Genomic DNA, 26,531 nt, shown 5'->3' with positions numbered 1-26,531 from the left:
GCTTAGTTACTCAGTCATGTCCGACTCTCTGCGACCGCATGGACTGTAGCCCTCCAAGCTCCTCTGTCCTTGGGGATTCTCCAGGCAAGAATACTGGAATGAGTTGCCATGCCCTCCTCCAGGGGATCTTCCCAGCTCAGGGATCAAACCCAGGTCTCCCACGTTGCAGGCAGATTCTTTACCATCTGGGCCACCAGGGAAGCCCCTGTGGATACCAGGACTGGTGACACCTGACTTGATTCTCGTGGGCTCTGTGACTCGAGCTGAGCACACAGCAGGTGCTCAACTGCTCTTTGGGTAGGAGGTTCCCCAGCAGACTGGACAGCAGCAAATGTCCCCACTGCCCTAAATCTTACTCTCCAGCCTCTCACCCACGTTCCCTGCCATGCAGGGTCTCAGCTTGTTGTTCAGGCTCTCAGTCATTTCTGATTCTTTGTGACTCCATGGACTGCAGCACACCAGGCTTCCCTGTCCTTCACCATCTAGAGTTTGCTCAGATTCATGTCCGTTGAGTCAGTAATGCCATCCAATCATCTTATCCTCTGTTGTCCCCTTCTCTTTTTGCCCTCAGTCTTTCCCAACATCAGGATCTTTTCCAATGAGTCAGCCCTCTGCATCAAGTGGCCAAAGTATTGGAGCTTCGGCATCAGTCCTCCCAATGAATATAGCCCTTCTATAGGGTCTCGGCTGCTGCAACCCTAACAGATCGAATCTTTTTGCTCAGTGGCTTAGGAGAAAGCTGTTCCAGGCTGGCAGGACAGGAGGAGGGGAGCAGAGCCTCTGAGCTGGCAGACAAAGGGCGTGTGTTCTTATCCAGTGCACTTCCTGGGTTTCCATTGCAGGAAGCCGGGCACCTGCCGAGGTGACACAGACACCAGGGCTGGTGCTGGACTCCCTTGTCCGGGACGCTCCTCTCCCCCCGGGAGCAGCAGCAGAGGTGGGAAAGAGGTGCTGGACAGTTGGTAAGTGGCAGCAGCTGGACTCCACGTTCCCCTTGGACCTGCCCTCTTCCAAGCCAGTCTTAGCTTAGCAGCAGGGAAGGCTTAGATCCTGCTTGGAGTCAGTGAGACCTTAGGCCCCACATCAACCTCACTGTCCCACCTGGAGTTGTGGTAGGTGCTTAGGGGAGGTATCATGGAGGTGAGGGGAGGGTAGCAACATTTTTATTTGCTTTAAATAAGCTTCTGAGTCACAATGCACTTTAAAAGGGAGTTCTATGGCTAAAAGGGTCTGAAAACCCGTGGATCAAACCTTCTCCCTTAGGGTCCTTCCCATGGCTGGCATCCAGTGGTTTTTTTCCTTCCTCCTGGGGAAGGTATAGAGATCTTGTTCCAAGGGGTGCTTGCAAAGGGAGGTAACCTTGTCAAGCAGAGGAATGACCCTGACCACGGGCTCAGGCAGCCTTGAGTGCGAGTCTCCCTCTGCTGAAAAGAGAGGGAGTCACCTGTCTTTGCAGCTTGAAGGGTGGCAGTCTCGCCAGCCGCTGGGACCTGCAGGGTGGTGTGTGTACCCAGGGGCACCTGCTGCTGTGGGTTGGAATCCAGCTCTGCCATTTGCCTCTTGTGTCGGCTTTGAGCCTCTCTGTGCCTCAGTTTCCTCATCTGTGAAGCAGGAATAATCAGCCTTTTCCCACAGGGCTCTCCCGGGAATTAAATGGAAAGGTCCGCAGGCCGCGCATCAGATAGGAAGCCCCTATGAACAGCAGCTACTGTTACTACTGTCGTTATTACAGGACTGGCTGTGAGGATGGAAGGGAAAAAGGGATGCAGAGCAGGATGGGAGAGGTGACCCAACGCGAGTGAGGGATTTAGGGAGGCAGGGTGGGGGAGGAAGAGAAGCACAGGACAGGGTGTTCAGCGCCCCCCACCAGCCCCCAGAAGCATGACCCCTAAGAACAGCCCCAGAGCCCTCCGGCCAGCAGCGTGACTGCAGCTTTGGGCCCACGGAGGAGAGCCAGACCCTGCCTGGCCTCCCTGCAGACGGCGCTGGGCCCAGCACTCCCCTGGCCTCCGCCTCTGTGGCTTTAATCAAAAGAGCAATCTGTTTGCCTCTGAATCAGACCCAGATTCCTTTTCCCAGCAATGTTCCCTGGGCCTCCAGGGACTCAGGCGGCCCATCCAGGCTCCATCTCCTGCCCCAGAGCCCAGGCTGGGCTTCTCCCTCCCCATTCCACGTTTGGGGGACAGAGGAGCAGGAGGCTGGAGCAGTGAAGGGGTCAGATACCGGGCCCAGCGTGGCAAACCGGGTAACCTGATTGCCAGCGAGGCCCTGTCTACCAGGCTTCCCGGAGGACCCTGTCCCCCCAGGACTCTGGGGACCCACGTGCAGAAGGCATTAGGGGCCAGACAGGTCATTAGACCCATTTTAGAGGCGAAGAAGCTGAGGCTCAAGAAGGTGGAATGACTGCCTAGTGTCACAGGATTAGTGAGCGTCCGGGGAATGCAGGTCCCACCTGATCCTTAAGACCGTGGGAGATCCCAGGCCAAACTGGTGGGGCCACCATCCCAGGCGACCTCGGGGAGGGGGTTGGGGAGGACCACTCTGGGTTCACAAAGGACGAAGAGAGTGGGCACCCGAGGAGGCCGCCCACCCTCCAGGCCTGGGCCAAGGGGAAGGGAGGAGGGGTCGAGGGAACAAAGGGAGCGGGGAGGGGGCGGCGCGGGGCGCGGCCTCCAGGTGGGGGGGCAGGTAGGGGCCGCTTCCGCCCGGCCGCAAGCCCGGGCCCCCTCCCCCAAGCTTCACCTTTTATGGTAAGGCGGCCGCGGCGGCGGGGCGGAGGGAGCCGAGGGGGCGGGGAGGGCGGAGGGGGCGGGAGGCGCCGCGCCGCTCCTGGCTCTGCTCGATCGGGTGACCGACCGGAGCCGCAGGGGGCGCGGGCGGCTCAGGTAAGCGGGGCGGGGTGGGGTGGGGGTCCCGTCCTGCCGTCCGCGCCCCCGGCTACACACAGGTGACAGCGCGGGCAGCCCCTGGCCGGCGCGCAACCCTGCTCCCCGGCCCGGACCCCAGCTCCGGCGCTCCCAGGGGGGCCCGCGGGACTGGGGGCCGGGGGTGCGGGTCTCTGTGCCCCGAGCGGAGGGAGGGCAGGTCTGGAGATAGCGCGGCTGTCCCTGCCGCGGAGCGGCTCACGGAGAGAAGCGATGGAAGCAGGGCGGAAGCTCCCGCACAAAGAGGACAGCGTCCCGCACATGGATCGAATTAAAGTCCCCGGCGGCGCCCCACCGTGACCCTGCCGGCCGCCCCGCCTGGGTGCTTGCGGGAGGGCGCCGGGCTTCCGAAGGTCCTGGAAGCTCCGGGCCTCTTTCCCCAGCCGGGGTTAGGCGAGGGGCAGGAGGGGCCGCTGAACTGCCCCTCTCTGGGCCTCATATCCTCTGGGGGGGGGTTGGTGCTGGGAAGGGGTGGGACTGAGCTATCCCCAGGGTGTGTGCCTGGGGCACCCTGCCCTGAGTCCTCCTCCAGCCCAGAATCTGAGGACCCCGCGGAGAGATTGGGCAGCGCCCAGATCCCTGTTCTTCACAGTGATGGAAGCCAACTCCTGGTCTTCTCAGGGCCCCGGGGGTTCCGCCTCTCGTGAGGTACTGAATAACCATCCGCTTTCTCTTGGCACCTACCCAGTACCAAGATCTTGAGCACCCCCTCTTCTTTTATGCTCTCAGCCACCCTTCCAAAAAGACCTCATTATTTCCACTCTTTGAAATAACAGAGGCCCAGAGAGGTTCAGTGACCTGCTTAGGGTGGCCCAGCAGGAAAGAGGTGGGGTTGGGGATGAACTCAGCCTGTGGGCCTCTTCCACTTCCCTGGGGTGGGAGAGAGGGAGAGGCCCTTCTGTCCCAGGCTCCAAGGCCAGGAGAGGGGGCTCAGTTTCACTCCCACTGCCTGCAATTTAACTCCCAACCAAGCCTAGGCTGCTTTCTCGGAGTACTGAAGAGCACAGCTTAGAGGAGGTCCCACAGGGTTTGAGAAGAGTAGGACCAGGGACAGAGGGCATGGTGGGGGACCACCCCCATCCTTGGAGGCTCTCCCGGTCAGCCAGCCCTACCCCTACCCTGAGCTGCAGCCTAAAGCGGGGCTGGGTGGCTGGCTGGATCTCAGCCTCCTTCCTTCCTCTTAACAGGAAATGACTTTCCTTCCCTTTGTTTCCACTTTCTCCGCTTACCCAACTGGATCTCACTTTGGTCCTTTGGGAGAGGAAGGGTGGCGGCTGAGGATCCCCGGGCTGGACTGGGCTGGCTGGGAGACCGCCCCACAGGGAGCTTCCTCACACACCCCCGCTCCAGGGTGACCTGGGGGGCATTGGGACCCGAGGGGAGCCTTGGCTCCCTTTCCTGCTCGGGTCTGACTGACAGGGCTTTGAAAATCCCTAGCTCGGCCCCTTCCCCTGGGGCCTGAAGTCCCTGTTCAGAGCGCAGGGAAGGAATAGGCTGGGGTGGGGGGAGGGTGCTGCCCAGCTGTGAACATCTGGCTTCAGTGCTGGGACGTTCATCCTGGACACTGTCTGAGAAGCCAGCAGATCTGACTTCCCGGAGGGGTGTGTTGGCATGGAGTAGGGTTCAGGACAGGATGGGAGGGAGGCAGAGAAGGCACCCTTCAGCAGCCTCCCGAGATGAGCCCAGAGTTTACTGGCCATCTGATAATTGGTCTGGATTGAGCCATTCTGTGTAAGAACTGGAGATTTTGCCTCCCCACCCCGACCCACCCTGAATCATCCAGGGGAAAAAAATGTGACCTCTCAGGCCCAAGGATACCCCGTGGACTTCCAGGTTGGATCCTGCCCTGTTAGAATTCCAGGTCTCCAGTCTCCTGCTTGGGGCCTCACCTGGCCTTGTCTGTACAGTGGGGGAAGGACTTCCCTGGTGGTCCAGTGGCTAAAACTGCATCGTTTCAATGCAGGGGGCCCGCAGTTCATCCCACACGCCATGCGACATACCATGCAGGCCGCAACTAAGACTCACTGCAGCCAAATAGATATTTTTAAAAATGAAGTGGGGGCATAGCAATCTGTGTTAAGAGTTAAGTGTCTTTTTAATGTATTGTTTTATAATTATTTTCATTATTATTTTGGCTGTGCTGTGCAGGAAGGGTGCGTGGGATTTCTAGTTCCCCGACCAGGGATTGAATCCACGCCCCCCCACCCCCCACCCCCACCCCCCCGCATTGGGAGCATGGAGTCTTAACCACTGGACTGCCAGAGAAGTCCCAAGAATTATGTGACTCAGTAAGCACTGGCTGCAGTGCCTGGCACAGGGCAAGCACTTTATCAGTGGGTGCCCTTGTTCTTGTATTTAAACCTTAGATGCACTCTGAAACTTGTTTGCAAAAATAGATACTTAAACTTGTAACAAAGTATGAAAGCGAAGAGGAGGACAGCCAACAGAAGCATTCAGTTCAGTTCAGTTCAGTCACTCAATCGTTTCAGACGCTTTGCAACCCCTTGAATCGCAGCTCGCCAGGCCTCCCTGTCCATGTACTTCCAAACATCGCTTACAAAACAGGAAACAAAAGAGAAGTACTTTACAAGAACTTTAAAAGTTTTATTCCTATATTGGTTTCTTTTTCAGAATAGATATTTTATTATCAGAATGAGCTATACGTTTTAATCAAAGATAAATCCATTTAAAGGGAATTTAGGAGCATATATTATTACTATTCTCCATCAGTCTCCAGGAGTCCACAGTGGCTGGTGGAGGGAGGCCTTTGAATGGCCACTCAGGCTCCAGGTCATTAGGGTCCCTGTGGGCTGGCCTTTGGGGCTGATTCAGGGTGACCCATATGGAGAATGATAGAAAAAGGACAATTCCTTCCCTGGGCACAAGCTCTGGGTGCCCAGTAAGAACTCTGGGCTGAGTGTGGACAACTTGCCCCACCTCGTGACCCCACCTCATCCCTGGACCCAGAGCCTGCTCTTGGCAGGAACCACCTGAGAGAAGGAAAGTGCACTGTCCCTGGTCCGGATGCTGCCCTGCTCCTGGATCCATGCTTTGATGTCTCCTGTGAGCTGGACTTGGGTCATGCAAAGACCACAGCATATGAGGTCACTTCTAGGGAGCAGGCAGACATGATAATGGTGAGCCAGTGTGGCCTGTGATGGGCTGTCATTGCCCTGTGGAGTAGACAACAACCCTTGAGTAGGAAATCAGGGGAGGCTTCAGGGAGGAGGTGATGTTTGTGCTGGGCTTCTAAGGAAAAACTGGAATTTACCCTGCACTGGGCAGAAAAGACAGATGGTAGGAACATGCCAGGGCAAGTAAGGGAGAAAGATGGTTCAGGAAGGGTGCGTGGTCCAAGGTGGTCAAAAATAGGTTGAGGCCAGGGGAATTTGGACTTTATTTTGAAGGTAGTAGGGAGCCATGGAAGGCTTTTGAGTAGAGAAGACACAGACTGATGCTCCGGAAAGATCACTCCAGAGGCAGGATTCTAGATCCTAGAGGCACGCAACCCTGTGCCTGAACCAGGGCATGACTTTGGAGAAGAGAGCAGGAGAGATTCTAGCCACAGGATCAAGACTTGATTGGATGTGGAGGCTGATGGCCGAGCACAGGATGCTGGTTTGTAAGCTGGGCCGGGAGAGGGCAGCAGAGCCAGGTGGCCAAGAGCATGGGCTCTGGGTTCAGATCCCAAGTTCCCTGCTGCGTGACCCTGAATGAATGACTTCCGCTTCTCCCTCTGGGCTTCCTCATCTGTAAGACGGGGAGGGTAACAGTGCTTCTTCCGCAGCATGGGAGGTGTGTGAGTTAATGGGCGGAAAGTGCTTAGGGCAGGGCTGGCACAGGATAGGCCTTGGTAAAACGTGGCTCTGATGGTTCATTGGTCCCCTTTGCCTCCTGGAATCCAGCGCTGATGTTCTAACCGTTGATTCACCCTGTCTCCCTCCCATAGTGGAGCTGGCCTGAACGTTGGGGACCTCAGCCTTCCTAGGAAAATCCAGATCCCAGGTGAGGAAGGTAGTTTGGGGCGCGGCCCTGGGCTGGGCCTGGCAGTCAGTAGTGCCGAGGGTGGGGAGCTGGCGGAACGGCCCCTCCCTCACGCTCCTTGGAGGAGGGTAATTAATCATTGGTGAGGTGAGCAGGGCAGGGCTGCCCTTTGTTCCCCCAGGTGTGCAGGTTGGGGGAGGGGCGGTCAGGACTGCTCTGTGGTCAGGTCACCTGGTGGGCCCCTGCCCTTCCCTGGGGGACATCCGCCACCCCTTTGGTGGCTGGGTGGGGTGCTGGCACCATGCGGTGGCTGCTCCTGTCTTGTTGGGAGAGGGAGGCTCCCTGCCCTGGGGGTGTCTGGTGTCCAGGTGGAGCGCCCCTGCCCATTCCACTCCTGCCATGCCCTGAATACTGTCCAAGCCTGAGCCCCACTCTGTCCCTAGCCCCACCAGAAGCTGAAACAATGGCCTCCAAGCCTGAGAAGAGGGTTGCCTCGTCTGTCTTTATCACCCTGGTGCCCCCACGTCGAGATGAGGCTGTGGTTGAGGAGGTGAGGCGAGCAGCTTGTGAGGCCTGGCCTGGCCGCCCCTGGGAATCTCCTGCCCCCACGAAGGCACCCGGAGCTGGCTCGATGGGAAAGCTCCGTTCCTGGATGCCCCCTGGCAGGGCTGCAGCCCCAGGGCCAGCTGTTCCACCTCAGCTCTCCAATGGAGGTAAGAGGGTGAGGGCAGTGGATGAGGGAGATGGGCTCAGAGGCAGCACTGAAATGGGGAGCAAAGAGCAGGCTCTCAGGTCATTTGTGAGCACCTACTGTGTTCCAGGCTGACTCTGGAATCCACCTGCCTGGGTATGAATCCTGACTCCTCTACTTGTTGGCTGTGTGACTTTGGCAAGCCACTTAACCTCTCTGTTCCTCGGTTTCTCAATCTGTAAAATGGAAATAATGACAGTAATCACCTCAAAGGGTCCTCATGAGGATTAGATGAGTTAACACATATGGAAAGTGTTGCTCCCAGGACCTGCCATGTAGAAAGTGCTGAATACCTATTGTTTATTATTCGGAGCCAGACACTGGGGATAAAACTTACATCCTAGTGGGGGAAACATAGTAAAAACATAAAATATCGTATCAGAAAGACACAGATACTATTTCAGAATTAAACACAGTAAAGAGTTGGAGAGGTGCAACTTTTTATGGGTTAATCAGGATGGCTTCTCCAAGAAGGTAATGTCTCAGCGCAGTTAAGACTTAAAGGACACTATAGAGCTAGAAGGGAAATGGGAACAGTTACTGCCCTGAGGCAAGGATGAATTTGGTAAGTTGAAGGAGCTGAGAGGTAGTTTTGTTCTCTGTTGAGCTCTGCATTCACTGGCTGTGTGATCTTAGGCAAGCTGTTTCCTTCTTTAAACTTCAGTTTCTTCCTCTGGAGGATGAAAATTTGGTCATGTATGTGATGTGAAGGGGCTTCCCTGTTGGCTCAGTGGTAAAAAATCTGCCTGTGAATGCAGGAGACATGGGTTCGATCCCTGGTCTGGGAAGATCCCCTAGAGAAGGAAATGTCGACCTTACTCCAGTATTCTTGCCTGGGAAATCCCATGGACAGAGGAGCCTGGCAGGCTACAGTCCATGGGATCACAAAGAGTCAGACAAAACTTAACAACTGAACAACAACAAGAGCAAATGTGATGTGAAATCTCAGCTATCGGAGAGTAGCAAGAAAGGATGATGACACTGGGGCCTGCGGCAGCTGCTCATCTGAAGGGCCCCAGCTGGAACAAGGAGGCACTGAGATGCTTAGTGTTGGAGTCCTCAGGTGCCTAGTCAGGTGTCCTGATGTTCCAGAGTGAGGCTAAGGAAGCCTTGTGCATCCATCACCATGCAAACCACCTTAAGACCAGAAAGTGAAAAAGTGAAAGTGTTAGTTGCCCAGTTGTGTCCGATTCTTTGCAACCCCATGAGTTGTAGCCCACCAGGCTCCTCTGTCCATGGAATTCTCCAGGCAAGAATACTAGAGTAGGTATCCATTCCCTTCTCCAGGGGATCTTCCTGACCCAGGGTTCAAACCTGGATCTCCTGCATTGCGGGTGGATTCTTTACCGTCTGGTCACCAGGGAAGCCCCAGAGACTGAAAGGAAATGTCAGTTATAGGAAGCCAGACACAGGAGGGAGAAGGGACCACACATGGACACACATAAGAGTACATGGATATTCATATAACACGTTTCTTCATTATAATGCAGCCTCCTAAACTAGTCTTTCCTTCATTATAATGCAGCCTCCTAAACTAGTCTTTCCTTCCTAACGGCACATGCCAAGAACATCCTCCTGCTACTTCTCGTTTTTCTTTGCGGCCATACCTCGCAGCTCGGGGCATCTTAGTTCCCCAACCAGGGATGGAATCAAAGCCCTGGCAGTGAACACCCTGAGTCCTAACCACTGGATCACCAGGGAAGTCTTGTATAGAAGAACCTGGACCATGATGACCAAAATTCACACCTCAGGACATTGACCCAATGAAAAAAAAATTATGTTCCTTCTGGGTAGGAGAGAGGGAGCCCAGGAAATAGAGTTTAGATGCCAAAATGCCAGACCTTCTGGGATGTCTTCATGACTTATTGGAATTATAGGCAGAAGATCCTGGGAGTGTGTTTGTAAAACCTGACAGACATTCCTCAGTGAGGGGATAGACTTACAGTGGCTGGTTAGCCATGTTGCTGGCCAACTTGGCAATCTCGGGGCTCAGCCCTGCTTGGAGTAAGTTCTAGGTGAGCAGAGGTCATAAGTCTGACCACAAAACACAGAGGTGGGCTCTGGGGGCCTACCTTCTGCTTAAAGCCAGCTCTACAGCAGGTCATCATCTGACACCTGACCTATGCTTGTCCCCTCAGGAATGAAAGAACCAAAGTCACTCAGTCGTGTCTGACTTTTTGCCACCCCATAAACTATACAGTCCATGGAATTCTCCAGGCCAGAATATTGGAGTGGGTAGCCTTTCCCTTCTGCAGAGGATCTTCCCAACTCAGAGATCGAACCCAGGTCTCCCGCATTGCAGGTGAATTCTTCACTAGCTAGCCACAAGGGAAGCCCTGTCCCCTCAGGAACCCACCAGCATTTCTTGAACCCTTTCATCCTGGCAGAAGTCTCCCCTCTCCCTCTCTTGAATTCCTGCCCTGGCTGGGACCTGCCCACCCTTTACAGCCACATGTCGAGAACCTCAGGCATTTGGGAGAGGCCTCAGTGCTCTGCTGTCTCTCAGTGACCTGGTTCTTGACTCAGTCAGCTCACGTAGCACAGATTCTCACACTTTAGCAGCCTCAGCATCTCCTGGGGGCTTGTTCCAACCCAGCCAGCTGAGCCCCACCCTGGGCCTTCCTGATTCAGCAAGTCTGCTGTGGGGCCCAAGAATTTGCATTCCTTACTTGTTTCCAGGTAACTGATGCTCTGGCCTGGGGACCACACTTAGAGAAAGAGTATCTGGTCAGCAGGTAAGACTTGCGGATGAGTAGTTCTCAAAGTGTGGCCTTTGAACCTGCAGCATCGGCATCACCTGGGAAATGTAGATTCTAGTGTAAATTCAGTGTCATTTCAAAAATGTCAATTCCCAAAGCTTACTGCAAACCTACTGAATCTGAAGTGCTGGGGTGGGACCCATCCTTTGACTTTTGGAAAAGCCTCTAGGTGATTCTGGGGCCGACTCAGAGGTCTAGAACAAGCTTTCCATCTGTACAGCCCTTGAGAGAACAGAGAGGGCTTATCTTTGTCGAATGGATGGGAAACCTGAAGCCATAGAGGTGCCTCTGAACATGCAGGAAATGGGACCAGAGCCCAGGTCTTCAGGCAGCCAGGCTTCAAACCCTTTCTGTTTGCTTTCCCTAGGTGTTTAGGGCGCTCTGACCTCTCTGGAGCCTGGCCGACCTCGTCCGCCCGTGATAGGAGGTGGGCAGAGTGCCTCCATGCTCTTTCTCCCACTATTAATAGCACTCGCCCTGAGTGTGGCAGTGCACACAGTCCTGTGCTGTGCTTTCTCTCCGGACCCCTCCAGCTGGAGTTCCAGGAGGAGTCCTAGGGAGCTGGGCAGCCCCTTGTCAGGACAGCCTGCAGGGGAGGAGGTTACACTATCATGAGCGCAAGAGTCAGACCCAATTTAGTAATTAAACAACAAACAACAAGGAAAACAGTACAAGGAGCCCCTGTATATCCCACATCTGGTTTCAGCAGTTACTGAGATTTGGCCACATTTGTTTCATCTGTTCCCTTTATTTTTTTCTCTTGTGAAGTATTTAAAGGAAATGCCAGTAATCAAGACATTTTAGCGCCACATTCTTACATACGGTAAGAATGGTTGTTTTCTTACATAACCTCAAGTCCAAACAATATATAACAAAATCAACAGGAATGCGTTAGGATTATCTAATAGTCTATCCATAATTGACATGCTTTCCTTTATCTGCAAAATGAGGGGAATTAAATGAGATGATTAATCCTTTGAATCAGAACCCAAGTGAGATCCATAGCAGTGCTGGCCAATAAAATATCATGCAAGTCACAGATGGAAACCTCTTATGTAATTGAAATTTTTCTAGTATCCATCCATGTGGAAAAAAGTAAAATAATATTACTTTTATCAATGAGATAATTTACATTCTTTTTTTTAGTACTAAGCACATCTCAATAGCCACATGTGGCTGGTGGCTTCTGTACTGGACAGCACAGATCTATACATTATATAAATCTCTTAATTCTAGGCACGTCCCCTCTTCTGATCTCTCCATGCCCTTAATTTCTTGCAGAAACAGTCCATTTCTATAGAATATCCTGTATGCTGACTGGTTCTTTTGGGTCCCTGTGTGGTCTCATCGAACTTGTCCCTCTGTTCCCCCTCACTTTTTTTTTGGCCACACCATGCTGCATGCAGGATCTTAGCTCCCCAAGCAGGGATCGAACCTGTGTCCCCTGCAGTGGAATCACGGAGCCCTAGCCACTGGCCCTCCAGGGAATTCCCTTGGTTTTTTTTTTTTTTGTAAGGACATTTCATCAATGCCGCCCGTCCCTTCTGATATGTAACACAAGTCAAAAGACCTCTGATGTCTGCTGGGGGTTATCGATGGGTTTGGGTGGTGATGAGCAGCTCCTCTGGAAAGTTCCCTACTGACTGTCATCCCCTTGACACTTTCAACACCTGATAGTTATTACCTGAATCTGTTATGTACCTAGGTGGTGGTTCCCAACCTTGAGTGGCATCAGTGTCACTTGGAGGACTTCCAAAACACCCCATGACCAGGCGCTGCCCCAGAGCTTCTGATTTTGCAGCTCTGTGGTAGGCTGAGAAGTTGTGTTTCTAACAAGGTCCCAGGTGATGCCACTGCTGCCAGTCCAGGAGTGACACCTTGAGAACCACCGTCTTAGGGGCTGGTTTTGCTTACATTTGAACAAGGCCCTTCTCATGGGGTTTCCAGCACTCTGGCACCCCACTGGGGGAGGCTTGTTATAAAAGGCTTTGGCAGCCACTGTTTTCTGAGCCTGGGCCACATGCCAAGCCCTTACCTACATCATTTTACTTAATCCTCATGAACCACCCTAAGTGATTGAGACCCATGTTCCAGTTGAGCAAACTGAGGCTCAGAGAGATGGTTTCTTGCTTAAGGACACCCAGCATGTCAGTGGTGGAACCAGAGCTGGAACCGAGGTCTGGGTGACGCTGGACCTGAGCCCTCGGCCGCCATGCTGCCCGGCCTCCTGGGTTAGTGTCACCTCTTCTGTGCACCTGTGGAGACTCTGGCCAACCCGTCCGCTCCCTCTGGTTGCAGGGTGTTCACTTCCTCCTCCGCCCCTGGACGTTGACGATGCACTTCCAGACCTGGACCTCCTCCCACCTCCGCCTCCGCCTCCTCCAGCGGACCTGTCCCCTCCTGACGAAGAGCCCCCCTCCGCAATGGGGGCATCACTCATTTCAGACTTAGAGCAGTTGCACCTGCCCCCTCCCCCACCCCCGCCACAGGTACTGCTGACCTCTGGTACCTGATGGAGCTCCACAGGTCAAAGGAGGGATGGTTGGAGGGAGTGGGCTTTCAAGATTTTAAGCCTGGAGGTTGTTAGGTCCCTTCTGCTCGAGGGCAGTCCCTCTAAAAACCTCTATCAGGCTGGTAAAAGTTGGATGTGTTTTTCAAGACCCCTGGAGAAGGGATGCCATACCCTTTCTACTTCAGTACTTCCATCAGCTCTGAGGAGGACATTCCCCTACATCTAAATCCTTCATCCTGCAGAGGAAACCCATCTCTAACCCTCTCCCCTTGACAGGGGCATTGTAGACATAGGAGGGCTCCAGGCCGAGGGGAACCATGACTCCAGGAGATTCCTTAGAAGCAGAAGGAGGTAGCATTGACTGGGTAAGGGAACCCAGAGCAAGGAGTTGGGAGAGCTGGCCTCAGTTATACCTCTGTACCGGGGGGTTCATGGGGGTGGCTCTCCTGGTGGCTCAGCAGTGAAGAATCTGCCTGCCAATGCGGGAGATCCGTGGTGCAGGAGGATCCCACATGCCACAGGACAGCTAAGCCCTTGTACCACAACTACTGAGCCTGTGCTCTGGAGCCTGGAGCCACAGCTACTGGGGCCCTGGAGCCTGGGCTCTGCAGCAGGAGGGGCTACCACAACGAGAGGCCCACTCAGTGCAACTAGAGCGCAGCCCCCGCTCCCTACAACTAGAGGAAAGCCCAAACAGCAACAAGGGCCAGGCACAGCTCAAAATAAAAGCTATTAAAGGAGAGGGGGCTAATCGTGCCTGGTGCCACCAGAGGAGGGGCAGAACTATGTGGTGTCCCTGTTGGATGACTCTTCTCCCCTCTGTCCCCACAGGCCCTGGTGGAGGGGCCTCCACTGCAGCCTCGGCCCAGTCATCTCAAGCCCGCAGAGGAGGAGCTGCCGCCCCCTCCCGAAGAGCCTGTCGGCTTCCCTGAGAGAGAGGCCTCCACAGGTATGGCCGGAAAGAGTCTGTGTGGCCCACTGGGCCCTCGTGGGGCCAGCATGGACTTGCGGGGGCAGCTGGGGCAACAGGGACCCGCTCACAGTGCAGTAACGGGCCTTATAGTTGTGAGGCAATTTTATTTTTACTGCCTTAATCTTTTCTTCCTTTATAACTAAAATCCATTTAAAACTTGCCGTGATGGCAAAAATGCCTTGAAGTTTTTCACTGTTTTAAGTTTTTGAATACATAACACCCTTACATAGTTCAAAATAAAAAGCACAAGGAGCTTCTCTGGTGGTCTAGTGGCTAAGACTCTGCATTCCTCAATGCAGGGAGACCAGGTTCAGTCTCTGGTCAGGGAACTTGATCCCACAAGCTGGAACTAAGAGTTCGAAAGAGTTTTGCATGCCGCATCTAAGACCCTGCATGGCCAAATCAATACAGAGACAAATTTTTTTAAGGATAAATAAAAATAAAAGGCACATTCCAGATAGACAGTCTGTTAATATCTGGTGGACATCCTTTCAGAGGTGTCTTCTGCATATGCAAGCAGATGCATATATATCCTTCCTCACAAACAGGAGCAAGCTCTGTGCTGTTCTGCACTTTGCTTTCTTTTCTTCTTTCAATCTTCGAACTCATTTGACATCAGAACGTAAGGAGTTTTCTTGTTCTTTTTCACAGCTGCATAGTATTCCTTAGCTGGGTCTGACTACATGCATTTAACTGGTTGCCTGTGGACAGGTGCTCAGGTGGTCTTGCTGAGTGAATTGCCTTGCACCTAGTCATCTTGCCCGTGTGCAAGTTCGTGAGATAAATTCCTAGAAGAGGAGGCACTGTGATATTTTTGCCAAGCTGTACTTGGTCATCCCCATCTACACTCCCACCAATGGTGTCAGAGTGCCCATCTGCTCACAGCTTCTCCAGCACCGTCTGTTACTCATTTACGAAATGGCTATTAAGTGCCTACCACGTACCAAGGCCTTCTCTAGTCCCAGGAAGTAATTCTTCTCTGACTTCTTCCAGTGATCTTACAGTTTCCCTTTTCACATTTGAATCTTTTCTACGTTTGGAATTAGCTGGGTGTAAGCTGTCACTATGGAGCTGTCTGTCTTGTGTTGATATTTTTGCAGATGGCAACTCATTTGTCCTAACACTACCTGTCTGAATTTTAGCTTTTTCTTTTTTTGGCCACACTGTGTGGCATGTGAGGTCTTAGTTTCCCCACCAGGGATTGAACCCAAGCCTCCAGCATTTGAAGCACAGAGTCTTAACCACTGTACCACCAGGTAAGCACCTTGATTTTAGCCTTTTAAAGGCCACTCACCTTCCTTCTTAATGTCCCTCATGATCCTCCTTGTGAGCTGAGGCTGTGCTTACAGCCTCTAGGGGTTTGAAGCAGAGACCTGGCACTCTAGCTAGGTCCTGGGTGGTGACTGGGTACAGTTCTCCCAGCCTGGGCAGATCACAGCCTGTTTCCTCTACCCTAGACATCTGTGCCTTCTGCCACAAGACTGTGTCCCCCCGAGAGCTGGCCGTAGAGGCCATGAAGAGGCAGTACCACGCCCAGTGCTTCACGTGCCGTGTCTGCCGCCGCCAGCTGGCCGGGCAGAGCTTCTACCAGAAGGATGGGCGGCCCCTCTGTGAACCCTGCTACCAGGTAAGCCCAGCGCTGTTCCCCAGGTGCCAGCACTGAGCACCTCTTTTCCCACAACGATCTGGGGAGGTAGGCGCTAGTGACCCATTTTACAGATGAGGAAGCTGAGGCTCAGAGAGGAACTCAGCCAAGGTGTGTGCATTTCCCATGGCTGCTGTAACAAATGACCACAAACTTGGTGGCTTCAAATGATACACACTTAATTCTCTTATGATTCTGGAGGTCCAAGGTTCAAAATCAGTTTCACTGAGTTAGAATCAGTGTTTTCCTCCCTCCGGAAGCTTTAGGGGAGAAGTCCATTCTCACCTTTTCCAGCTTCCAAAGGCGGCGTTTCTTGGCTCCTTTGTCTGTCTTCAAAGTCAGCAGTGTGGCATCTTGCATCAGTTTCTTTTTTCTCTCTTTCTCTCAGGTCTCCCTCTGCCTTCCTCTTTTAAAGATACTCGTGATGACATTTGGGGCCCACATGGATGACCCAAGTTGATCTCCCCATCCCAAGGTCCTTAGCTCAGCCATACCTGCAAAGTCTCTTCCGTTTTCTTTTACCTTTTTGTTTTGTGTTAGAGTGTAGTCGGTTAACAATGCTGTGATGGTTTCAGGTGAACAGCAAAGGGACTCAAGCCACACATGTCCATGAATCTGCTCTCCCCCAGGCTCCCTGGCCATCCAGGCTGCCACACAAAAACTGAGCAGAGTTCCCTGTGCTCTACTTGTTGGTTATCCTTCTTAAATATAGCAGGTGTGTACATGTCCATCCCAAACTCCCTGACTGTCCCTTCCCCCTGGGAACCTTAAGTTCATTCCCTAGGGGCTTCCCTGGCAATCCATTTGTTAAGACTCCGAGCTTCCAATTTGGGGCATGGGTGTGATCCCTGGTTGGGGAACTAAGATCCCACATACTGTATGGCATGGCCAAAAAAAAAGTTCGTTCTCTAAGCCTATGCGTCTCCCCATCCCACGATCCTTAACTGAATCACACCTGCAAAGTCTGTTGGTTTTTTTTGCTGCACTGCACCACATGGGAGTGCTGAGTCCTTACCATTGGACCACCAGCGAATTCCCTGCAAAGGTAGTCACAGGCTCCAGGGCTTAGAACCTAGACACCTTTGGGGCATCGTTCAGCCTGTCATATTGTCACACTCTGGTCAGTGGTGGAGCTGGTGACCTGCCCCGGCCCTGGCTGGTTCTGGACCCTGCTTGTGGTCTTGCCACTCCCTCACCACGAGGTTCCAGTGTATGGTGTGATGGGGCATCTCTGGGTACCACGTGTAGTCTGGAAGCTCTAGTTTGGATGCCAAGGTGCTGGAATTACTAACTCTCCAGTGCCACGTGGTGGTGTTTCTCCCTATGGTATACAGACCTCCCTTATGCATCCCTGGCGGTGCAGTCAACCTCACCTTGTCCTCATAGGTTGGTGACGCCTGGCAATCTGCATTTTTCACAAGTCTCTCCAGTGATCCTGATACACACTGAAGTCTGAAAAGTACTGATTTGAAGGGGTAGAACATTTGGAGTCGGGACTGTTTAGAAAACTCAGAACGACCTGATCCCAGGCAGCGAGGTGCTATGGGAGGAGAGAGGAGCCAGGCCGTCCCACCCTGACCCTGGCTCCATCAGCGTGACTCCTCCCCAGCCTGGATCCAGGCAGGGGAGAAGCAGTGGTCGGGAGAAGGGGTGAGGGTGGGGTTTTAGCTGAGAGCAGCCAGGAGGGCCTTCAGCAGTCAGCAGAGGGGGAAGCAGGAAATGCTGCCCCCACCTGGCACATCTGTCCAGAGGAAATCAGGTTAAGATGAACGGGCACACAGCCAGGAAGGGGAAGAGACATGCAGAAGAGCTAGGTGAGTTAGCGGGATGCCCTCTGCTCTGTCTCAGTAATACCTACCCCGTCCTCTCTCCTTCCTCTCTCTTGTCCTCCCACCTCGTTCCAGAAGGGATTTGAGGTAGCTTGTAAGAATGCACATATAGAGACTTCCCTGGTGGTCCAATGGCCCAGACTCCATGCTTCCAGTGCAAGAGGCCCAGGTTTGATCCCTGGTTGGGGAACTAGATCCTACATGCTGCAATCACAACCCAGTGCAGCCAAATAAATAAATACTTAAAAAAAAAAAGAATGCATATAATAACTATAATCAATAATAATGTTGTACACTTAAAACTTCATTAAGAGGGTATATTTCATATTAGGTATTCTTACCACAATAACAAAAAAATTTTTAAGAACACATATAATAATATGAGAGGGCTTCCCAGGTGGCACTAGTGGTAAAGTATCCACCTACCAATGCAGGAGACATAAGAAGGTTAGCTCCCTGGACTGGGAAGATCCCCTGGCGGAGGGCATGGCAGCCCACTCCAGTATTCTTGCCTGGAGAATCCCCTGGCCAGAGGAGCCTGGCAGGCTACAGTCCTTAGGGTCACAAAGAATCGGACACAACTGAAGCAACTTGACATGCACACATAATACCATGAGATATCAAATCAATTGATAAGCCAGAGGAAATCGAGGTAGAAAGTGAGATGAGATCCAAGGAAAGTTAGTACTCCAAAAGTATGTGAAAGACCCTTATACTCATTCCTAAAAGTGGAGCATGAAATCGGACTGTAAACTTCCAGGTAGCCAAATGGAAAATGATAAGTTTCAAGATTTATCATCCGTAAGATAAAAAGCATGACAGTTCCTCTGGGAATGCCTTTTACTGATTCTGAAGCTTTGGGGAAATTTTTCCTGTGGACCCTCATGGACCCTGTCCTTGAGCATTTCCTAATCACAAAAAAAAAGATGCCGCCATAGCTTCATGGCAGGATTTCTCACTGTAAACCAGGGATACAGGGCCAGACTTGATCCCCTCCAAGCAACGTGGAGGTTTAGGGGTAGTAGTTAGGGTTCCGGTTGCATGAATGTGCACACCTCTCTGTACCTCTGCCTCCTGGGCCCCTGTGGGTAGCTGGTCCAGTGCCCCTGGTGGCTTGGAGGGGGCACACCCACGGGCTGGCTCTGAGCTGGTGGCCTTCTGACCCAGGACACTCTGGAGAAGTGTGGCAAGTGTGGCGAGGTTGTCCGGGAACACATCATCCGGGCCCTGGGCCAGGCCTTCCACCCCTCCTGCTTCACGTGTGTGACCTGCGCCCGGTGCATCGGGGACGAGAGCTTTGCCCTGGACAGTCAGAATGAGGTGTACTGCCTGGACGACTTCTACAGGTATGAAAGGGGACTGCACGCCAGGTGGGGCCTGGAGGACTGTGTGGGGCTCAGGTGAGATGGAGTTGCTGAGCCTGAGTGCTGGAGGCTGGGTCAGAGCTACCCTGCCATCTCTGGGCCTGCAGAAACCAACACTGCCTGTTCCGCATACCCTGTGTTTGAGTGACCACCTGCTGGCTGCTGACACGTTTTTTGTTTTTAATTGGAGTATCATTGCTTTACAGTGTTGTGTTTCTGCTGTACAACAACGTGAATCAGCTATATGTATACATACATCCCCTCCCTCTGGAGCCCCCCTCCCACTACCCCATCCCACCCCTTGAGGTCATCACAGAGTGATGAGAGCTGAGCTCTTTGTGCAGTTACACATTAGCTTCCCCTCTAGCTGTCTATTTTACACATGGCAGTGTATATATCGGAGAAGGCAACGGCACCCTATTCCAGTACTCTTGCCTGGAAAATCCCATGGACGGAGGAGCCTGGTGGGCTGCAGTCCATGGGATCTTGAAGAGTCGGGCATGACTGAGTGACTTCACTTTCATTTTTCACTTTCATGCATTGGAGAAGGAAATGGCAACCCACTCCAGTGTTCTTGCCTGGAGAATCCCAGGGACGGGGGAGCCTGGTGGGCTGCCGTCTATGGGGTTGCACAGAGTCGGGCACGACTGAAGCGACTTAGCAGCAGCAGCAGTAGCAGTGTATATATGTCAGTGTTACTCTTTTAATTCATCCCACCCTCTCATTCCTCCACTGTGTCCACAATTACGTTCTCTACATCCGCGTCTTTATTCCTGCCCTGCCAACAGGTTCATCTGTACCATTTTTCTAGATTCCGTGTATATGTGTTAATATACGATACTTGTTTTTCTCTTTTTGACTCACTTCACTCTGTGTGGCAGACTCGAGGTTCATCCACGTCACTACAGATGACCCACTTCTCTTCCTTTTCATGTAGCTAACTCTTTTTGAGCAACTCCACTTGGGTTAGGCCATTTCATCTCAAAACTGTTAGTACAGGCAGGCACTGTTAAAGGCTCTGTTTTAGCAAATGTGGAAACTGAGGCATGCAGTACGTAAGTACAGTAAGTCTCCTACATACGAACCTTCAAAGATGCGAACATGCATCTGATTCCAGCAAGGCCCCAGAACCTGCGCTATTGCCAGGTAGGAGTGAAACTGTAGCTTGCGCTCCGTCTCCTGTTGCCGATGATCCTTCAGCTCTGCCACCCCCCACCTCTTCTCCCTCCTCCGTTCATTAACTCTTTTTGCCTCTTCACTTGATGCCAGCCCCTGTAGGCCAGCTGTTGTATGTACTACTATACTTTTCAAGGTGCTGTACCATAAGATTCAAAAATGTTTTCCCTATTTTTTGTGTTTGTTTTTAATGTACATATTTGTGTGAAAAGTATTATAAACCTATTATAATATAATATTCTATAACTGACTGTGTTAGTTGAATAACTTTGTTGGACTTACGAACTCACTCTCAGAACAGAAATCATTGGTATGTAGGGGACTCACTGTACCTAAGTCTCCCTGATGGTAAGAACGGAAGCTGCGATTCAAACCCCATCAAACTGACTTCAGGGCCTTGCTGTCAATCCCCAGACCCCAGTGCCTCCCCTCATAGCTAGAACTGTATGGAGCGATGGTGACGCACGTGTCCAAGAGGCCTTGTCCATCACTGCCCAAGGGGAGAGACAGAAGCGCCTAGCAGAAAAGGAAAGAAGAAAAAGCAGTGATCTGATACAGGACCAATGAAATGGGTTCACCGGAAGCACACACATGAGATTTCTCTGCTTTCTCCAATTCCAGTGTTCCCCAGTTACTTCCTTCCCTTGGGCTAATTATACCCTGGGAAGCTGGGTCTAATTACCCAGGTCTCTCCATTTGCTTATGCCAGGAAAAAATAGGCGTTTGTGGTTGTAGCTCCAGGTGTAGTCACATAGCAACAGATCCAAAATAGCTCTGGGAGGTGAACCAGAGCCAGCCCAGGTTCTGACAGCTAATTTCTGCGGTCGTGGGTGTGAACGCCTCCTGAGCTTAGGTTTCTTTCTCTCTAGGAAGTTTGCCCCCGTATGCAGCATCTGTGAGAATCCCATCATCCCCCGAGATGGGAAGGATGCCTTCAAAATCGAGTGCATGGGAAGAAACTTCCATGAGAACTGCTACCGGTGTGAGGTGAGTAGAACAGTGCTGATTTAATTAGATATAGCTGGTCCAGTCCAATCACCACATGAGCCCTATTGAGAGCCTGCTGTGTGCCAGGCCCTGGACTGAGACAAGTCCAGGTGAGCGGTCTGATCTCAAATTCCTCACCATCCAAGACTTCCCTAGCAGTCCCGCAATTAAGACGCTGAGCCTGCAATGCAAGTGGTGCAGGTTCAATCCCTGGTTGGGGAACTAAGACCCCACTTCTACATGGCGTGGCCAAAAAGAAGAAAATTGTTAGCCCAGGCTATCTAATAGCAGACAAATAAGAATGGGAATAACTGCAAATCTAGTCTTTGAGTTAATGATAGAAACCAAACTCAACCTGCTTTCTACAAGAAAGGAGATCTTAACAGGAAGGTTCTTGGTGGTGATGTCATTGATGACGTCAAATGATATAGGGCTTTTTCTCCGTCTCTTGGTTCTGCTTTTATGTGAGTGTTCGCTTCATTTTCTCTCGCTGTGCCCCGGCATTCTCTGTGGGACAGGAGATGCACTGCTGGCTCAGGTTTACATCCTTCCAACTTAGAAACCCCATCCAGTGACCCCATACAGTCCCAAGACCTCTGAGTCACCCAGCTTGGATCACGTGGCCCATTCTGGATCAGTCAGTGGCCAGGGGCTCTTACTGATAATTTCTAGGGCCCTGGAGGCAGCACTATACGAAGCCATTGGGATTGACTGTGTGCATGCTCAGTCACTCTTTGAGGGACTATGTCTCTCTTTGAGTCCATGGACTGTTGATCAACAGGTTCCATAGAATTTTCCAGACAAGAATACAGAAGTAGGTAGCCATTTCCTCCTCCCAGGGGATCTTCCCAACCCAGGGATCGAACTCACGTCTCCTGCATTGGCAGGAGGATTCTTCACCACTGAGCCAACTGGAAAGCCCCCTGAGCTGCCAGGGAAGCCCTGATACAACCATAGGAAGGACAAAAGGAATGCTGGGCAGACCCACACCAGAGATGTCCTTTCAAGGTGCTACGAAAGAGCATGTATAAATCCACTTTGGGGCAAAGAAGGCAGCAGTTAAGTCAAGTGATCAAGATGGGTACAATCAAAGCACTCGTACGTGATTCTCTTTAGTTTATCTTTGCCTCTGCTGGGTCTTCCTGGCTGTACAGGGTTTCCTCTAGCCGTGGTGCACGGGCCTCTATTGCCGTGGTTGGCTGTTCTAGGGTGTGTGGGCTCAGTAGCTTCAGCCCGCAGCTGTAGAGCACAGGCTAGGTAGTTGTGGCTCAGTTGCCTTGAGGCATGTGGGATCTTCCCAAATCAAGGCTCAAACCCATGTCTCCTGCATTGGCAGGCGGATTCTTTACCTCTGAGCCACCAGAGAAGCCCTCAAAGGCACTCGTAGGGGAGGCAGTCCTTAACCTGGGTTTTGCAGGATGCGTAGAAGTTTGCCACAGAGTCCAAGGGGGAAAAGAAGTCCAGAAAGAGGCAAGGGCCTATGTAGCACAAACGGCCTGAAGAATTGGAGAAAGTGGAAGTTTCTAGGTGTGTCTGGAGCGTAGGCTGCCGGATATAGAGTGAGGCCAGAGAGAAGGAAAGGGCCCCAGGTGCCAAGCTAAGGAGTCAGCATGCAGGCAGTGGTGAGGCTGAGGTGGAAAGGCTGGTTAGAAGTTGGTACAGCGGTTCTAGCAAGAAATGCCTGGAGAGCCGCACAGGCCTCACACTCAGAAGGATCCTCTGTTTGCTTGAAGTTTTGCTGTCATTTTTAAAAATTCTTCATTTTTGAATAAGGGACTCTGCGTTTTCATTTTGCCCCAAAGTCTGCAAATTATATAGTCAGTCCTGCCAGGCAGGCTCTAAGAATCTACCCTTATCTCTTCCTGTCTTCCTCATGTCACTGATGTTTTGGTGATGATGACAAAAAGGTATCACCTGAGTGGGGACTCCCAGAGCAAATTTCTCTCTCTTTTTTTTAAAATTTTAATTGCCATATAGTTGCTTTATAGTGCTGTGTTAGTTTCTGGTGTATAGCAGGGTGATTCAGTTATGCATATGTTATTCTTTTTCATAGTTTTGCCTAGAAAATTCCATGGATGGAGGAGCCTGGTGGGCTACAGTCCATGGGGTCTCAAAGAGTCGGACACGACTGAGCGACTTCACTTTCACTTTTCACTTTCCATTATGGTTCATCACAGACTATTGAATATAGTTCTCTGTGCTGTACAATAGACCATGTTGATCCATCCTATATGTAATAGTTTGTAACAGAGCAAATCTCTTAATCAGCCAGTAAGATTCCAAACATTTATTCACTCACATTTAAGCAGAGGTCTGGAGCCAAGAAGCCATTTTCACTGAGAGTGACCTGAGAGTTTAATCAAGAAGTTGACACACTGCTTCATAATTATGTTGATGTGTTGGTTATAGTTCAAAGTTCGGCTGATAACACATCTTGAAAGAACAGCGGTGAAATTCAGATGCTGTTATCCCTGCCATAGCCCACGTTAGGTCCAGTGGCGACTGGCATTTCCATGGGCCTGGATGGTGAGCAAATAAACCCTCCCTGCTTCTCCTTAGTCAGCTTACTGGAAACATTGCCCAGGCTGCTTTCGTGAGTCAGAGTTTGGACTCTAGCAGCTGCATTTCAGAAAGTAAGGCTTCAACCGCAGTGGCCTGAGCGGATGTGGTTACTGTTTCTCTAGGAAGGGAAGTGGGTTTCAAGGTGCCGTCCACACTCTTCTCACCATTCCTGCCCCTGTTTTTTGGCCGCACTGTGCTGCCTGTGATCTTAGTTCCTCCACCAGGGACCAAACCCGCACCCCCTGCAGTGGAAGCTCAGAATCTTAACCAATGGACGGCTGGGGTGCTCCCCGATCCTGCCTGCCTTGTGCTCCATGTTATTTCTTAAAATTACCAGAAGAGTAACAACGCTTTCATACTCAGCTAGTATTTTTCAATATAAAATGCTTTCATACACATCACCTTGAAAAGTAGAAATGTTAGTTGCACAGTCATGTAGACTCTTTGCGACATCATGGGCTGTAGCCCACCAGGCTTCTCTGTCCATGGAATTTTCCAGGCAAGAATGCTGGAGTCGGTAGTCACTCCCTTCTCCAGGGGATCTTCCGAACCCAGGGATCTAATCCTGGACTCCTTCATTGCAGCAGATTCTTTCCTGTCTGAGCCACCAGAGAAGCCCCTTATTGAATCCTAATGATGAGCTTTTGATATGGGAGTTTCTGTCTTCATTTAAGATGAGGAAACTGAGGGTCAACAAAGTAGTTTTTCCCTGTGTTCTGGGCAGGGCCTGACAGCTTTCTGCCACCTGACAGCTCCTTCTCAGGCTCTGCGACTTGGTCATAGTTGAAGTGTTTCTTCATTTGATTCAAATTTAGAAGAGGTCACATGAGCCCCTTCGGGACTTTAGGTTTGGCACTTGGTGCTCTCAGAATACCAAACAAGTGGCTGTTAGGAATAGCCCAGATCCTGGCATTAAATAGCCCAGAGTCACCTTGAGAGACTCGAGGTGCAATTCCAGGAAAAAGACACACGAGGGCGCCCTCCCCACCTGGCAGAGCTGGATCAGGATGGCTGGGACTCCCGAGTTGTCTCTAAGATCAGCCTTTTTCTGGTCTCATCCGTTTGGCTCTAGGGAACACCAGCCATGCCCTGAGCAGGTCTCTGGATGTTCATCATTCTTGTTATTTCCTGCACGTGCCCGAGTGAGGCCCAGATGAGGTGCGGGCTTGTGGCAAAATGGTAAATTTAGCAAAGTCTGGGCCCCGAATCCCCATCCTCATTTTAAAATCTTTTGGGGATTTAAAAGTTGGAAAAATGAAGGTTTGTGCCCGTGTTGAAGCTGTGTTAACAGTGGAACAACAAAAAGACCCCTGGACTCTGAGCCTGAAAACCCGGTCCTATCCTAGCTCTAGAACCAGCTGTGACCTGGGGTGGACGCCATCCCTCATTGGACATCAGAGAGGGCTTTTAAGACCCTTCCAGCCCTTTCCATGATCCCTTAGGGGGCTTCCCCACCAAAGGGCCGCCTCGTCTCCCAGTGTCCTGGACTCTCCTCTCGGGTGATGCAGCTAATCTCCCCCACGAATGCTGGAAAGTCCCACCTGCCTGGGCTCCGCATGCAGGGCTCAGGCCTGGGGCCCCAGGCTCCAGGTTCCAGGGCTTGGGCCTGGGTCCATCCACATGTGTCTTGTTCCCGCAGGACTGCAGGGTCCTCCTGTCTGTGGAGCCCACGGACCAGGGCTGCTACCCGCTGAACAACCGTCTCTTCTGCAAGCCGTGCCATGTGAAGCGGAGTGCTGCCGGGTGCTGCTGAGGGCACCCCTGGGCCGGGGGCTGCGGCTGCACACTAGCCCCTTCCCTCACTTGTGTCCCTTCCTGACCTGTTCTGGCATGCTTTCCTTCCAAGCCACACACAGGGACCAGCTTGCAGCTCTGCCCATCACTTCGGCCGCTGAGCCCCGGCCTCCTCCCAGCTCAGAGCACTCTTCAGACTCTCAGCCATTCCTTCTCTCCTCTGGGCACCAGAAGGGTTTTGAACGGTAAACATCATGCCTGGGGGTCCCACCTCCACCGCTCTGGCCCTCTTGAGCACTGGCCTCAACCTCCATTTCCAGGGGTCAGTTGGGTGAGTCTCCAGCGGGCACCCTGTGTCCATAGCAATGATCCATGAGCTCTGAGGGTGCTGAGCTATTAGAGTACAACCCCAGAGTCCTTTAAAAAGCACTATTTTTAACATTTGAAGGTTAGATGATGAGAAACATACTTTGGATTTTGGAGGAAGGTAGGGAAATACCTTCCATTGTTCATAAATGTACAAGATAGTGACCCTCCTGGTGGAACGGACTTCCCACCTTGGGGCTGTGTTGACATGGGGCTTAGGCCCAGGCATGAACCTGCACAGCAGCAGCAGGAGCAAAGGGTGACACGCTGACACCCAAGGACGATGTCAGCAACTCCTCCACCTGCCTTCTGGTGGCGCCTCCCGTGTGCAGCAGTGATTCTGCAGACACAGATTAAGTGCCTGTTGCTTGCCAGGGGGCGGAGCACAGGAGCCCTTGGGTGTTCCTCCTGCAGCCCTGATGGGGGCTGTGCTCACACACACACACACACACACACACACACACACTCCTCCAGGACAGTAACAGGGGTGTCCCCCAACCCCTGCTTGGGCCCTTCAGCCCAGGCTGCCCTGTGACCACTGGCCACACCTCTAAGATTCTTTTCCCTTTTAAGAAAAAATCACTTGTTGCTTTGTAACTTCTAAGACATTTTGTAGGGCATGAACACACAAAGCAAAAGGTGCTTTCCTCCCTGGGGTCGTCTCAATGTACCACGTGGTCTTAGGAGGATTCTCAGAGCTCCAAGTACCTGGAAGGTTTCTGTGTAGGGCCCCTTAAGGGCTTCAGACCAGAGCAGAGTTTCTTGCCTGAAGCTTAGAGCCTCAAGTCCCAAACTCCAGGCATTCCCATAACCTCCACAGTTTTTATCATATGAGGACCTGTTCTCTCACTTCCTTAATATTTTCTTTAACTGAACATCCTTTTTCTTTTTACTCAACTTTACCAGTTTAGTCTTATGCTAACTAAGCAATATATCCACACAGTCACATGTTGATGTGCTAGTTA

At 52.0% G+C, this 26,531-nt stretch overlaps 1 protein-coding gene across 2 annotated transcripts; it reads left to right on the top strand.

Annotated features, from left to right (window-relative positions):
- The first annotated feature begins 900 nt into the window (after window positions 1-900).
- On the top strand, window positions 901-26,531 carry FBLIM1 (filamin binding LIM protein 1). 2 transcript variants are annotated; one of them, XM_068986148.1, is made up of 9 exons: window positions 901-962; window positions 6,874-6,929; window positions 7,352-7,621; window positions 12,717-12,907; window positions 13,762-13,879; window positions 15,361-15,530; window positions 18,545-18,723; window positions 20,787-20,904; window positions 25,106-26,531. In XM_068986148.1, the coding sequence occupies exons 3-9, from the start codon at window positions 7,372-7,374 to the stop codon at window positions 25,217-25,219; spliced, it is 1,140 nt and encodes a 379-aa protein (XP_068842249.1). In that variant the 5' UTR covers window positions 901-962; window positions 6,874-6,929; window positions 7,352-7,371; the 3' UTR covers window positions 25,220-26,531. The 2 variants fall into 2 exon arrangements, with proteins under 2 accessions (XP_068842249.1, XP_068842248.1); XM_068986147.1 differs by lacking the exon at window positions 901-962 and adding an exon at window positions 2,825-2,885.

Source organism: Capricornis sumatraensis, chromosome 14 (genome assembly GCF_032405125.1).
Source record: "Capricornis sumatraensis isolate serow.1 chromosome 14, serow.2, whole genome shotgun sequence".
Lineage (NCBI taxonomy): Eukaryota > Metazoa > Chordata > Mammalia > Artiodactyla > Bovidae > Capricornis > Capricornis sumatraensis.
The sequence above is the reverse complement of the archived record's forward strand: the minus strand, read 5'-3'. Positions and strand labels throughout refer to the sequence as shown.

Coding starts and splice junctions, on each gene's coding strand:
- FBLIM1 (XM_068986148.1), top strand. CDS start 7,372: ATGGCCTCCAAGCCTGAGAAGAGGGTTGCCTCGTCTGTCTTTATCACC. Junction 12,908..13,761: donor CTCCCCCACCCCCGCCACAG/GTACTGCTGACC, acceptor CTGTCCCCACAG/GCCCTGGTGGAGGGGCCTCC. Junction 20,905..25,105: donor AGAACTGCTACCGGTGTGAG/GTGAGTAGAACA, acceptor TTGTTCCCGCAG/GACTGCAGGGTCCTCCTGTC.